A 15,477-nucleotide genomic window follows, 5' to 3' on the forward strand; every position below is an offset into this window, starting at 1 on the left:
CAATGGAAACACTTTTTTCCATCACAGTGGTCACATGATGAACAACCGGATATTGCCATTGGGACAAGCCATGTGGAAGATGATGACAGGAAGTAGAGTGTCATGGTGTAGCATGTTTTTTCTAATGACTTATTTAATGAAAAACGTATTCAGATGTGATTTTAAATAAGTTTCTCACTTGATGGAAATAATTATGCCTTTAACATTATATTACTTGAACTACTCAAAACAACAATATTATAGTTTATCACAGTAACTTCTGCGACAATTTATCGTCCAGCAAAATTTGTTATTGTGACAGGCTTAACCAAGCCCTGTGTATAGATTCTAAGAATGAATGCATCTGTAATAAATGCATTCATCATTCTGTAAGCTGATGCCTTGATAAAGCTTGATGTCCTTCTCCCCCTGTGCGTCTCCATGGTAGGGTCAACACGTGTCCCAACAACTGCTCCGGCCGCGGCGAGTGCCGGGTGGGGAACTCCACCGCCTCGGTTTACTGCGAGTGTGAAGCCAACTGGAAGGGGGAAGCCTGCGACATCCCATACTGCCTGGATGACTGCGGTTACCCTGAAAGGGGCCGCTGCCAGGGAAAGGGCTGCATCTGCAAAGCTGGATGGCAAGGTAGGCGTTGGTTCTGACACGAAACGTGACGAGCCACAGCGCTTCCCACATCGGGTTTTAAATCACTCTGTTCTCAGAAGTGAAACTGAACGGTGGTCAAAAGCCTCACCATGCAGAATTATTAATATCAGATGTTCACTGAAGCACAGTCTGCCGCTTTTTGGTGTTTATTATTCTCTTTCATTCAGCCGCGGAGTTGTTTTTAGTAAGGGGAAAAATGCTAAAAATTGGACTGGACAGCTTCACATGAAACTGTGATTCCGTTTCATGTGGAGTTGTTGGATCACACCAAGAGCTGATAAGAGCTCAGAAGAACTACAAACTTTTCTAACTAGCTTGGTTCTGCTCGGTCTGCGTGTAAATAAAAAAATAATAATAAAAAAAAAAAGAATTCTGTATTTGTTGTTGTGGGCTCACACTCACATTTAAAAAAAAAAAAAAAGTTGCAGAAGCTGTCATGCGATTTGGTAAAAGAAACAATGGTCAACAACAATAGGTATGAAAACAATTGACCCATTTTTTAATAACCAATGGGTGGCGGAATACAAGCACTGCTGGATAGAAATTCTGGGCCAGACTAAATCTTGGAGCATCTCAGTTTTTACATGCAGGCCGATACAGTTCGATACTGTATTGATACCAATATCGGATCAGGACAACTCTTACGTAACACCCTACACACCATCACCTCCCATGCAAACCATAATGTCTACTGTGTGCACAAATGAAGCAAAAAGAGGGTAAATAAAAACTCAGCGGAGAGATTACACCACTTGTCCAATAAATTATTCGATTTGAAATGGATTTGATGCAAGTTGACAAAATGCTGTGAAATAGCCCTTTAGCACATGACTGAGTCTCAAGCCGACTTCCCCATTGTGCTGCTTCCTGATTTGTGTCTAGTGCAAATAAATGAATGTTTTGTGATGTGGAGTCTAGAATAATGAACTCCAACTACAGGAATCTGGAAAAAGTGTTGAATCTTCAACCTGAAAAATGTGACGGTGCTAAATTTTCATACAACTCTAGAATAACTGTGTGTGTATTATTAGCAATAAGATATAATAATGTTGTATTTAATCTTTCCAGCATCATTATTTCAGCTCCGTGACTAAATTTGGTGCTTCTGCTATTATCGAAGCTTCTGTTGCCCTGAACATCCACCTACTCCACTCAGAATGACTTAAACTTTTTGCCGAATCTGCTGCTTTGTTTTTTTATTTTTATTATTATTATTATTTCGGTGACATTATTGTGTCCCTGAACCTGGACCATCTGGCCCTTCCAGCTGCTTTGTTAGCTGCTCCAATGGCTCAACGGCGCTGCTCTGCACGAACAGACACCACTGCTCAATTTAACCGCACTTATATCAGCAGCTCTGCGTGCTTATTATCTCATTACCAAAAGCTGAGGGAGGTTAGCGACAGACAGCCACTTTCTTTAGCCTTTATTACCTTTGTCATGGGGGGCTTTTCACAGTGGAACTGCAGCCTTTCTTGCATTTTTTACTGCCGCGTTCAGAGCCATCTCATTTTCTACGCCAACAAGTGCAAATGTGGGCAGATGTCTGTGAAGTCGAGCGGGCCTCACGTCTGATCTTCTTGCTGTGGGAAAACGACGGCAGTTTGAAGGACGAGACGCTACAGTTTGGTTTTTCTGAAAGAGCTGAAGAGCCATAACGCCACCAGTGTTTTGGGCCATCAGAGATTAGAGGTGAACTCTACCGCAGGCAGCTGACGAGAAACAATCTTTCCGTTTCTCGGCTACGATTTATTGCCAGCTGTTTTAGCAGAAAGGCCGTCTTTCTCTCTTCCCCCCCTCATTCTATGAGGATTCCGGTTTATGTCGGCCGCATTGTTCTGGTTCATAAACACAGGAAGGCACCTATGCTTGCTGCACTCGACCCAACAAGGCAACAGACTGAATGCAGTTCTTTTGTACATGAGTTTAAAACGAAAAACTGAAACGTAAGGATGCACAGCTCTTTAAAGAAAGCTGACCCGCTGATTCTGATTTTGGTCCAAAATATTAATATATTTTTTGGTAGCACTTTATTTGAAGGGGGGTGAATAAGACTGACACGACACTACCATAAACATAACTCCTGTCATGAACATGAATAAGCCTTCATGAATATTTATCACTGTTCTCATAAAGCGTCATTCGGTAAATTATGACACTTTTAATTCAAAGTTGACATTATTGAAAATGTCTTTGATATGACAACTTGACATTAACCAAGAAATCATTACGGATATAAATGCGTTATAAAAGTATTACTGATTGCACTTTAAAAATTAGGTAACTTTATTAAAGGTAAAGTTTAAACAGTAATGATTTCTTGATTAATGTCAAGTTGTCATAACAGACATTTCAAATAATGTCAACTTTGTATTAAAAGTGTCAATTTACCGAATGATGTTTTATGACAACAGTCATAAATATTCATGAAGGCTTATTCATGTTCATGACAGGAGTTATGTCATGTTTATGACAGTGTCATGACAGTCTTATTCACCCCCCTTCAAATAAAGTGTTACCAATTTTCTTTCCCCTTGTGAGCTGGTGGGCGGGTCAGTCAGCCTCCTCTCAAAGCAAAGCAAATGATGACAGTGTTTGAATTCCAGACCTTTGTGAAGGTTGATGAGATCGATGGATAAGATCAGTCAATTATACGAGTCGTATTTGATGTATATAACATTTTTCTAACAACTGACGATAACTTGGTTAAACAATAGTCATATAAAATGGCACTATGTGCCTGGAAAATACATACTGCTGCCTTTTTAATAAGGTACTTTGGTTCCTTGAGACCAAAATGCATCCGAACACCTGAACACATCAACCCAACAGTGAAACCTGCTGAGCTGAGAAACTCTCTGACTCGTCGGTCCCGTCCCTCCTCAGGTCCAGACTGCTCCGTCTCGGTTCCCGCCAACTCCTCGTTTTGGAGCCGCGAGGAGCACCTGGAGTCCGGCCTGGCCAGGGCGTCCCACAAGGCCGTGGTGGAGCAGGACGTCATGTGGGTCATCGGAGGCTACGTCTTCAACACGTCCGACTACCACATGGTCAAAGCGTGAGTGGTTCTCCTGTTCAGTCTGGGTTCACAGGCTGCAGTTCTGGTCCTAGTAGATGAGAACATGCTGGTCTGACTGCAGGGATTAAAACATGGGATTGATGGGCTTAAATATTTCTAAAGTGTTTGAGTGCTGCAGTAGAGTTTGCCTGTCACAGGGAATCCACACACTAAAAGTTTTACTGAGAAAATAAAGAACAGTGAGAGTTTTTCTTCCCACATGAGGCTAAAATGAAGATATTTTTATGAGAACGTTCTTCATCTTAAACACCGCTCTGGAATGTCACACCATTTCCTTAAAATTTTGATCAAAACTCAGGATTGTTTTGGATTTTTTTTTCTATTTCTACCCTGAAGCAGCAAAGAAATATGGGAGGGAAATCATAATATTGGTTTCAGTATCTTTCCAGGACTGAATAAAGGATTGAAAAAATAAGAGTTTATTCCCTGTCCCACTGTTTAAATGCTGCTTCCCTTTTTCCTTCCTTTCTTGCTCCCTTTCCTGTTTCACTCTTCGTGTCTTTCTTTCCTCTCATTTGTCCTTCTGTCCTTCTGCTCTACCTCTTTTCTTTCTGTCCTTCCTCCCTTTCCTTGTGTCTCTTGTATTCCTGCCTTCGGTCAATCCTCCATTCATTTTATGCTGCATCCATCCATCCATCCCTTCTTTCTTCTCTCCTTTCTTTCTTTTTTTTATTCATTGCAAACAATTTCCTTCCTTCCATCCTTTCTTTTCCCTCTTTGATGCATCTTTGTGGCTGACCTCCCATTTTCTTGCTCCTCCGCTCTCCCCTTCCCCCTTTGCTTTTAGTTTCCTGTTTTTGCATATTTCACATTAGGTACCCACAGGGTTTGATACGTTTGTTTTGCATCATTCGGCCTGCCCCAAGTGTTTTTATGAGAATGGGCCAGCAGGGGGCATCGCAGACAGTCTGAACATCCCTGGTTGTTGTTTCTGCTCCCACCAGAGACCCGTGGCTCAACCCTTTCCGTCTGTTCTCTGGTAGAAGTGATCATCCTCCTGTAGATGCCGCAGATCAACCTGAGCAGCTTTGTTTGTTCACCAGAACAAACGAAGGGCTTGTTTCTCCTCTGTTTTGTTTCCCACAGACGGATGAGTTGCTTTTGAGATGGAGACGTTTTCAACTCTAAACCGAAATAATTTTTCCGCTTCTTTCCTTTTTTCTTTTAGTTACAATCTCAGCAGCAAGACCTGGCTGACCCTTGACCCCTCCGTCAACACGGTGACCCCTCGATACGGCCACTCGCTAGCTCTGCACGAGGTGCGTGAGAGATCGCTGCCTGTGGCTTTAAATGTTCCTAAACAAAACTCCATCAATGTCTTACATAGTTAATTAGCCTCACGTTCATGAGGTTTGAAGATGAAATGAGAAGAGAATCGGTGCATCCACACAGAGACAGAGTTATCTCAAGGTTCTGTTTCTGGACTCGCAGCTTAATGTGTGTGTGTGTGTGTGTGTGTGTGTGTGTGTGTGTGTGTGTGTGTGTGTGTGTGTGTGTGTGTGTGTCTAATATAGAAATGTTCAGGTTTGATGTTTTGCTGCAGCATCTTGGGCAACTCCAGTCAGCATGTCTAGATCTGCTGATAGAATAATAAACCATAGTTGTGTCCTGATGTGCAGGACAAGCATATTAATATGTGGTATTTATTAATTAATTGTATCTTTCACTTTAAAAAATACCAAATCTTACCAAGTAATAAGAATTTGGTCTTGCTTCTAGTGCAGATATCTTAAAATAAGACAAAACTAACATACAAGTAACTTTTCAGCAAATCAATAATTCCTTAATATTAATGAAAACAGTGTTGGTTCAAACTGGCAGATTTTTTTCACTTAATACACGGTCTTGTTACAAGTTAAAAAAAAAAATCTGAAAGAATCCTTCTTTCTTCCAGGGGAAGATCTACATGTACGGAGGAAAGATCGACTCGACCGGGAATGTGTCGAGCCAGCTGTGGGTTTTCCACATCCAGAACCAGACCTGGGTCCTCCTCAACCCGCGGTCCAAGGACCAGTACGCTGTGGTGGGACATTCGGCCCACATAGTGCTGCCCGCGCAGGAGTGGGACAGTCCCGTCATGCTGGTCCTGTTCGGACATTGTCCTCTTTACGGTTACATCAGCAATGTGCAGGAGTACAACATCGGTGAGCGGCTCTGGCTGCTTTCATGTTCTAACACATAAGTGTAATTAATCGAATGAATCTCAGTTAATCAGTTGTTGAAATAACCGTCAACTAATTTAGTAATTCATTAATTGCTAACTGGAATATACAGACTCTAAAAAAATGGCCAATTTCTGAAAGAATCCCACCTCTGAGCAGTAATGAAGACAAAATTAAAAAAATTAGAGCCATTTGTTCTTGTCTGTAAAAATGTTTTACCCAGAACTATTCTAGCGGCCTAGTTTTAGCTTCTTCTGGTTCAAATTATGTGAAAATAAACAAATATATTGAGCACCTTTTGCAATGCAGTAATTCAAAAATATTCAACCAATTATTAAACAGTATTTTTCTTAACTGCAGATGCATCCTTTGAAACAAATGATCAAACAGCCACTAAAAAACACTGTTGTTGCATTTTAGGCAATAAAAGTTTTTCTTTTTCAAAAAGTACCTGAATTATTTGCTTGTTTACATCTTTTGAAATATTCCTAATATTTTGTATAAGAAAAAGGTTAAGACGTTAAATGAATCTGCAGAATGTGGCAAATTTTTTATTTGATTAATCGATACAATTTTAAAGAAATGATTGTTAGGAGCAGCAAAGTTAAAGTGTTTGGCTGGCGGGAAACTTGACCTCAGTTAGAGATCCTGATGCCTCCTCAGAGCTGATCTCCCTGCGAAAACGGGACGAATGAACCTTTGGCTTCGGCCGATTGCTAATAAAGTGGAAGTAATTAAAATGTTGTTTCCCTAGCGATCGATAACCAAACGCTGTTGCGAGCTGAATAATAACTTGAACCGTCTTCTGAGTCTCTTCTAGTCTGACTAATGAAATGCTGCATAAACTAAGCTGAGTCCCTCAGTTCAGAAAGCTTCAGTCTAAACCAGAAACTGACACATCTACTGTCTTGGCTCGTTTTTTTTTTTTTTTTTCTTTTTTTTTGTGCCCTTCTTTTCCTGTGGGATCTCATTACGTTTCAGCAACATAAGGCAGCTTTCCTTCCAGTTCCTCACTGACTCTGTTGTGTGACCTTCCAGTGAAGAACACATGGAGCGTGGTGAGTACAGACGGAGCGCTGGTCCAAGGCGGCTACGGCCACAGCAGCGTGTTTGACCCCAGCACCAGAGCCATCTACATCCACGGAGGCTACAAGGCCTTCAGCGCCAACAAGTACGGACTGGCGGGAGACTTGTACAAGTTTGACGTGGACAAACGGAAATGGTAAGTCTTTTCTTTTAAACTTTTAAAAAACAATAATGCGACTAAGTGTGTCAGCTATGGTCCAAACCAGCGTCTCCGTATTGTTGCTCAGGACCATTCTGAGAGACAGCGGCTTCTTCCGCTACCTTCACACGGCGGTCATAGTGAGCGGCGCCATGCTGGTGTTTGGAGGAAACACGCACAACGACACATCTATGAGCCACGGCGCCAAGTGCTTCTCCTCGGACTTCCTGGCCTACAGTTTGGGTAAGTAACACCCACACAGATCTATCGGCACCACTATTTGTCATCTTTCCATTTATATCAGGATACTTTACTAGGAAATAGTGATGTTGAGCTTTAAAAGCCATGCATGAATCTCTCACGCTCTTCTGCAGATGAATCTCAACTGGGCCTTTTAGACAACCTAAATATTTGCGTACTGTAATTTCTGGACTTTTGGGAGCACCTGAATAAAAGCCACACCCACAAAGAGAGAAAATCATAAAAAAAAAAGAGAAGGGAAATTATACATGAATAGATCACACTTTTCTATAAGCTGCAGGTATCCACATTGTAACGAGATATTTACATAAAGATTTTTATTTTAACTATTAATGAAATTAATTTTGTAAATGCTTTTCCCCATCTGTGCCTGTAACTCATCTGCTTACCAGGAATACCAGGAAAAGTCTTTCATCATTATTTTTATCCCTTTCCTGCTCACTAATTTCACTAAAATAATAAATCAAGTATATTCATATTGCACAAATCCCAGCTCTGAGGAACGTCCTGCCTGCAGTACTGCGTTGCAACAGCAGAGGGCAACGAGGCAGTTCAAAGTGCTTTAGCTGATAGTGGTTTATGGTGCTTATGACTTTTTATTCTAACAAACACATTTTGTCGAATACCACCATCCGAATCATCAATACACATCAAATATGTTGGTCAATGTTCCAGTGACTCTAAGTAGGTAGGGTTTTAACCTTTATTTAAAGGAACTCAGTGTTTCAGAAGATTTGCAGTTTTCTGGAAGTTTGTTCCAGATTTGTGCACATAGAAGCTGAAAGCTGCTTCTCCATGCCTGGTTCTGGTTCTAGGGATGCAGAGTAGAACCAGGAGACCTGAGAGGTCTGGAAGGTTGACACAACAGCAGCAGATCTTTAATGTATGCTGGTCTGAAGCCGTTCAGGGATTTCTAAGTCGTATCCTTTAGTTTCACTCACATTTCCTCAGTCCTCCTTTTGTTGCTCTCACTGTCACTGTTGTCTTGATGCAAATTTGCCCTTGAGCTTGAGCTTGTCCTCTTCATTGCCCAGATGTCCATCGTTTCATGTTGGCAAGAACTCATATCGGCCACATTTCCGTGTTCAAAGTGTGTGAAAAAGTAGCGGTGACCAGAAATGATGGTTATTAGCATTGTTAAACATACTTGATATTATTTCGAGCAGTGGTGGGTATCACTAACAAAAAATGTAATTGTGACTTTAATCATTGGCTCCACTAATGCAAATATCTCAATCATTCTAATCTGACTTTAAAACCCTTCTCCTGAAAACAGAAATGAACTTTTTAGTTTGAGTCCTAATATCAACTATCATACCATCTACCCACCAACCAGCTGTTTTGACCTCTATTTTGTTCGACCATCACACATATAAATGTGTTAAGGTTGCTAAACGCTACGCTGACTTCAGGATTAAATAAGTAAACTAATAGGTTGTTTATGTTATTATGCTCCAAAGAAGCTTGCTCAAACTGCTAAATGCTCTTCCTATGGGTTTATTTATAGCCTTTTCACAGACGGCTATAGCAATAGTTGGCAGTTTAGCGTGATCCAAACTTTCCACAGTAAGTGATTCTCATTATTTTATCAACCTACAAGCATTGTTGTAGGTTGAGTTGGCCTCGTTCTGCCTCGCTGTCATAAATGGCTCGTTAATTGGAGGCCGGAGGCTCCTGGGACGTCGGCCAGATTTCCCCAGAGGCTGCAGCGCACCCTCGGGAAGTCCAGGCTTTTTCTGTGTCGTTGGAAGGTTTGACTGACAACCAGTGCAGTTTGAATCTGACCATCCTCTCTCTCTCATCTGGGCCGCCACTCGCCACTGAAACTTCCCAGAGGAACTGTGACTTCTGCTTCTCTACGGGTGGGGGAATCATTTAACGACTCTGTAACGAGTTTAATATTTGTCATGACCCTTAACTTTTTGCTCCCACTCCGTCCTCTGAGTGATATATTGATATATATATATATATTTTTTTTTTTTCTTCTTTTTTTACAAGAACGAAAGTCGACTCTATAAATTGGCCCACCTCGACCAGCTGCAGAGTTGTTGGCAGCAGCACCTTTGGTAATTGTTATGTAATTACATTTGAGATGGGCCAAGTCTAGAGAGCTAATTCCCCCTCGCCTCCCCCCACTTTTAACAAGCTGAACTCAATTAAAGGCTAGAATTTACAGGCCGCCCCGTGTCCTGACATTGTCTGCTGCTGTTGTAATGGATCCCAGCTCTGAGGGACGTTGCTCTGTCCCGTCTGCAGTACCGCATTGCGACAGCAGGTGGCACTGGCTGTTCGTGGACGTGGAGCCCTCTCTCCTCTGGGAGGCCATGATGACTTGTGCTCACAGTGTGATGGATGACATGCAGTGAGTGTGAGCCAGTCTTCTGCTGCTGTTCCCAGTTGCTACTGGGTTGTTCAGAACCTGACAACATGGAGTGTTTGAGCTTTTTCAGGGTTTTCTTTTCCCACAAAACATGTTTTGCAGTCATTTTTCAAGACGTCAGCCATCACCGTCTACAATAACTCTTTGAGGGATTTGAGTTCATATGAGTTACAATATTTAATTTCCCTTTGGGATCAATAAAGTAGTTTTGAATTTAATTTAATCTGCTCTGACCTAATGTTTCTATTCTGCTGGGAAAAAAACGACCTAAAACCTGATGGATAAATGTGGAAACTGTCCACAACAATCTTAATGACCAAATCTCTGTTTACATTGCTTTGCAAAAGTATTCACACCCCTTGAATGTATTCGTATTTTGTTGTCACAGCCGCAAAATTGAATGTGTTTTCTATTTATTTTTTTTAAATTTTAGATAGAGATCAGTTTAGATCTAAACTTATTCAGAAGCAAGTAAAAAGGTGAGTACAATTTTATTTCTGTACCACAATATCAGATAGACCACAAGGTAGATCACAAATTGCTTCACAAAAGCAAAACAATTAAAACAAGACAAAAAAAACTTTAAGCAGAAACTTGTGTGAATGAAAATATCTGTAGTTGTTTCTTAAGAGTCCTTTTCAAAAAGGATGTTTCAAAGCCTTTAAAGAGACATAACGGCTCAGTCAAAGTCCAGACCTAAATCCAGGGAAGAAGTTGTGGCATGTCCTGAAAACTAGTGTTGGGATACATTTACAATCCAAAGGGCTGTTTTTGCCCTCAATTAAGGTAAATAAAACTCGTTTAGCAGCGCAAATGTTTCATTAACTTTTTGAAAAAAACCTTCAATTTTTTTCCCCAGCTAATATTTCTGAGCGATGCATTTTCAAAGAGCCATCTTCCTCACTTTCATAGACATGTTCTTGTTCTTGCAGGATGTTGGCTGAAACCTCCCTCAATGTCTTGAACACATTTCTCCATCGTTGTTGGGAATAAATTCAGTCCTTTCCCCCTGCACTGTTAACTTTATTCCGTCGTTAACCTCTCGACTTCCCTTCTTGGACACTTTGCTCTTTTTTTAATTTTTTAAAATTTCCCTTTGACTCCAGGAGAAGACTTGCTAAAGGTCTTTCTAACCACCCGAGACGCATTCTCCCGCCTCAGGAAACGTGCGATTGAATGTGTGAGAGCGGGCCGTCGCTCTGACCTCTGCTTCTTCCTCTTCTTGTTTCAGCCTGCGACGAGTGGACGGTGCTGCCCCGACCGGACCTCCACCATGACGTGAACCGCTTCGGACACTCCGCCGTCTTCAGCGGCAGGTGTGTCTTCATTACGACAAATAAAAGAAAAATAATTGCGCTTTTATTTAACACAATTACTTATTAAAGCTGCAGTACGTAACTTTAATAAAACATGTATTTTTTTTTTTTACATATTTGTTAAAACTGCCACCATGTCGTAATAGAAACAGGTAATTTGTGAAAAAAATAAAGCTAATCTGCCTTCCGCTAGTGCTAACTAGAAACAACCAATCAGAGCCAGGAGGAGGGACTTGACGCTGTCGGTCTCTGCAGAGAGCCAGACGGGGGCGACTGTGGCTCTGTGGGTCTTATGATTGGAAGGTTGTAGGTTTGATTTCAGCTGCCTCCTGCCACATTTAGCTAGCATAGCCTGTTCTAAATGCCAGGGCTGGTCAGCATAGTCACAGATAATGAGTAATATACCATTTTCTTGTAAGTGGTTTCTCTGCAAATAGCACATTTAGCAGCGAGTACATTAGGTTGATTGATAGCACTAAGACTCTCCTCTTGGCTCTGGTTGATTTTGGTGCATGTCTTTAGATGTCAGTAGCCACTCGGGGAGGAGGTGGAGAAGATGGATCTTTTCACAGACTGTTTCACATTATACTGTCATAATGTGGTAACGGTTTTAACAAGTATTTTAAAAATATATTTTTTTATATAAAAGTTACATACTGCAGCTTTAACTCTGGTGTTTATTTGCATTTAAAGAAGAGCAAACCTGCTCTGATCCCTTCTTGTTGATTTTCACTCTTGTAAGTGCACCGGCGCAACATATTTAAAGATGTATGCACTCTACATTTTGGCAAACAATACTCAATAAATTCAAGGCAGTATCTCAAACAGAAAACATGTTTGTATCAAGAAAAAAAGGCAGAAGTGCGCTTGTCATTTGGAACGCATCACAAAATGAATACGACTTTGTGATCGTTTGGAGACAAAATGAAAACTCTAACTCGATTTATTAGCCATCCCGATGAGTTATTTTGAAATGGTATGTGAGAAGAAGCGGTGGGAATGTGACGGGCATGGTGCCGAGTTTTAAAACAATGACTCCAGGATTGTCTGAGAGACTACCAGCCACATTGAATTATACATCCTGTTGCAGAGAATTCATCAAATATTAACACGAATCCCCAGCTGTGTTCCAGTCACTCCTTCAAATGCGTCTGCACCTCCAGGTGGTGGTAAAATATTTTAGCTGATCACGTAAGAAAGTGAAGACGGAAACAAGTTGAAAAAAACCAAAGATGAAAGCAGCTGTGCAGGAAATATGGATTAATAAACGACACCTGAAAGTTATAAAGGAGAAACTTATTGTTTAAGGAGTCAATAAGGATTAAATATGTGAATTTTTCTGCGGTGTAGCAGCAAAGCGGGCGATGTTTGGGGTTTGATTCCCGACATTAGGGCTCTGCCCTTTTCCTGTCTGAAATACTTCAAATAAACACCAATAGTGCCACAATATCATTAATATATATATATATATATATATATAATACAAATTGATATCACTTACAATGTCATTTCCTAGATGTACAATCAATAATAATAATCACAGTAACAGTTGACACTCTATTGGTTGGTGGTTTCATACAAGCAAATTATTCATTTCCCTTGTTTTCTGATTGGCTGTGCACTGCAAAAACACAAGATCTTACCAGAAATGTTTTGTCAAGTTTCTAGTCAGTTCCCTTGAAATAAGGCAAAACTAACTTGTTAGTAGTTTTTCAGCTAGATATAGGAGCTTGTTTTAAATCAATATTATTGGCCAAAAAGTAATAGCTATAAGTGAAATAATCTGCTAGTGGAACAAGGTATTTTAACTTATAATATGATGAAAAAAAGTTTTACTGGCAGATTATTTTGATAACGAGACATTTTTCCATAAGGGAAAAATGATAGTATTAAGGAGTTATTTACTTCATACAAGTTTAGTTTGTACAATTAAAATACAGATTAAATATATTAAGCATAAATAATAATAATTGACAGTGCATGAAGGGGCAAAAGCCTGATAGACTTGTATAAAACCTTCATCCAAATTGTGTAGATAAAAACTAATATAATCCTAGAACAATCCTCCATCAGTTGATCATAAATTGAGAAATTCAATCATACAGAATAAAACGCACATAAAAGCACAACTAAAAAGTATTAATGGAAATTTAAATAAAATGTGTAACAATGTAAGAAGCGACCATCACCATTCTTTAATTAAGTACCGTTTTAAATAACCTCAACTCTTTTACAGCTCCTATATCTTGTTGAAAAGTTACTTAAAAGTAATTTTTGTTTGGAACATTTTACAGTAAGGCTCCCCTTATAGATGGCTAATAAGTAGTTTACATGTATGTTATCAGTTAATCTATAAACACTTTATATATCATTAATAACTGTTTCTTATGCATTAGGAGTGAGAACGAGACTGTATGCTAAAAAAAGAAGTTTACAAATTATGCCTGTAAGAAAGTCTGAAATGTTTAGTACAACAACTATAGATAAAATATGTAGGTGAACAGATTTGGCTCAGTATGTGCCTTCTCCTCATCATCCTTAATTAATGAATGCATAATACACAGTAATTAATGATGCATAAAGTGTCTAGAGATGAATTAATAACATAACCATGTAGTGTACAAAGAAACTAGACAAAAACAACTTGGTCAAATTTTCCTGCTCTTCTACCGGTGAGGCAGAATAAAGACCAGAAGGCCGACATGTTCACTAACAGCAGGGTCATCGTTCAGGTCAGGGCCTCCTCTAGAAGGCACTAGCTGGTTATTATCGGGGCTCATAAGGAGGAAGTTGAAGGATCGCTAAAGCTGGACCTTTTCCTGGCTCACCTCTCCTTGTTCCCTTCTGCCCTCTGATCCTCCCTCCCCCGTTCCGCAGCGTCATGTACGTGTTCGGGGGCTTCAACAGCCTGCTGCTGAGCGACATCCTGACGTACACCTCGCCCAGCTGCTCGGCCTTCTCCAGCCCGTCATCCTGCAGCCAGGCCTGGCCCGGGATCCACTGTGTGTGGAACGGCAGCCTGGGGGCGTGCCTGCCGTGGGAGGGCAACAGCTCCAGCGCTGAGCAGCAGCAGCTCCCGGCCTCCTGCAACACCAAATCATGTAGGCGCAACCTGGTTTTCTGTATTTTGTTGGACATGTCAGACAGGACAGCAGATGATTCAGAGGGACAGCTTAGCTGCATTTTCTCTTTGTTAAGCTTGCAGTTTGTCAAAAAAGATAAGTAAATTAAAAAAATCTCCATCCTCTGCCTCTACTCGAGGTCTATTTTAAATGATGGTGGCACTGAGAAGATCTTAAAGGGGCAGGATTATGTAAAATCTACTTTTTTGAGCTTTATGTCATGTTATAATGTTATTCCCTCATCAAAAACTTACCTGGAGTGTTACTTTGATTCTTTCATAAATATTTGAGACTTTAATTTCCATGGCAAGCTATGCAAAATGCCTGGGTGGACCTAGCTCCGCCTTCAAGAATGAAACTCCTCCTCTGAGCTGCAGTTTCCAAGCCTCTGCCTCCCAGAGCGCCACTTCCCCACTCAGCTCCTTCAGACTAGCAACCAGCAATTAGCAAACACCTGGTGGGAGTGCACATCAGCTGTTCCATATAAGAGCTACGTCTCAGTGAAATGCTGTTGAAAATGTTGTCAAAAGGTTAATAGAGGAGCCATGTTGTGACGACACATACACGCCACACTTTTCAGATTCTTTGCAAAAGAAAAATTCAAGCCATGTATTGCTTACACCTCACTAAAGAACTATATTGTGTTCTTTTATCACTTGAAACTTAAACTATTAATTGCATTCAACTGGATTTGAGAGAAAATTTCAATTAAGGTTCAAATTAAAAATGTTATCTTAACTGGAAGTGAAGTATTGCTTTAGATCTGCTTTTAGCTGCAACAAAATAAACATAGCTTTTTTTTTTAAGATATTCATTTTACTTTATCTTTATATCTCTCTTTTCTTTAATAAAGTCTTCTCTCTATTGCAACAGAAACAGTGATGTGTCTGTCTAACTGTTGCAGATGCCGATAATGAGAGGTGTGAGCAGTACACAGACTGCTACAGCTGCACGGCCAACACAAACAGCTGCCAGTGGTGTTCGGGCCAGTGTGTGTCTCTGGGAAGTAACTGTACCGCTGCTACGGTAGGAAAACACACGCATGCGACTGCGCACATACATACACGTGCATGCACACGCATACAGACACACACACACACAGTCGTGTTTTCATGTCTTGCGGGGACTTTACATCAGGGGTCCCCAAGTCCAGTCCTTAAGGGCTACCATCCTGCAACTTTTGGATGCATGTCTGCCCAAACACACCTGGATCAAATAAACTGCACGTTACCAGCCCATTTCAGAGCTGAATGAATGCTGGTGAGGTAATTCAGACATTTTGGAGCATAG

General features: G+C 40.6%; 1 protein-coding gene across 2 annotated transcripts in view; it reads left to right on the forward strand.

The window, feature by feature from the left end:
• atrn (attractin) overlaps positions 1-15,477 on the forward strand; it is a 143,149-nt gene that overhangs the window by 20,229 nt on the left and 107,443 nt on the right. For both annotated transcript variants that reach the window (XM_081603589.1, XM_081603590.1), the window contains exons 5-13: positions 428-624; positions 3,532-3,700; positions 4,890-4,980; positions 5,616-5,865; positions 6,922-7,105; positions 7,197-7,351; positions 10,981-11,065; positions 13,943-14,166; positions 15,092-15,213. In XM_081603589.1, the coding sequence (XP_081459715.1) occupies positions 428-624; positions 3,532-3,700; positions 4,890-4,980; positions 5,616-5,865; positions 6,922-7,105; positions 7,197-7,351; positions 10,981-11,065; positions 13,943-14,166; positions 15,092-15,213 (1,477 nt within the window). The remainder of the gene's footprint in view (positions 1-427; positions 625-3,531; positions 3,701-4,889; positions 4,981-5,615; positions 5,866-6,921; positions 7,106-7,196; positions 7,352-10,980; positions 11,066-13,942; positions 14,167-15,091; positions 15,214-15,477) is intronic.

The sequence above is a fragment of the Poecilia reticulata genome, chromosome 22 (genome assembly GCF_904066995.2).
Source record: "Poecilia reticulata chromosome 22, P_reticulata-male-v2, whole genome shotgun sequence".
Lineage (NCBI taxonomy): Eukaryota > Metazoa > Chordata > Actinopteri > Cyprinodontiformes > Poeciliidae > Poecilia > Poecilia reticulata.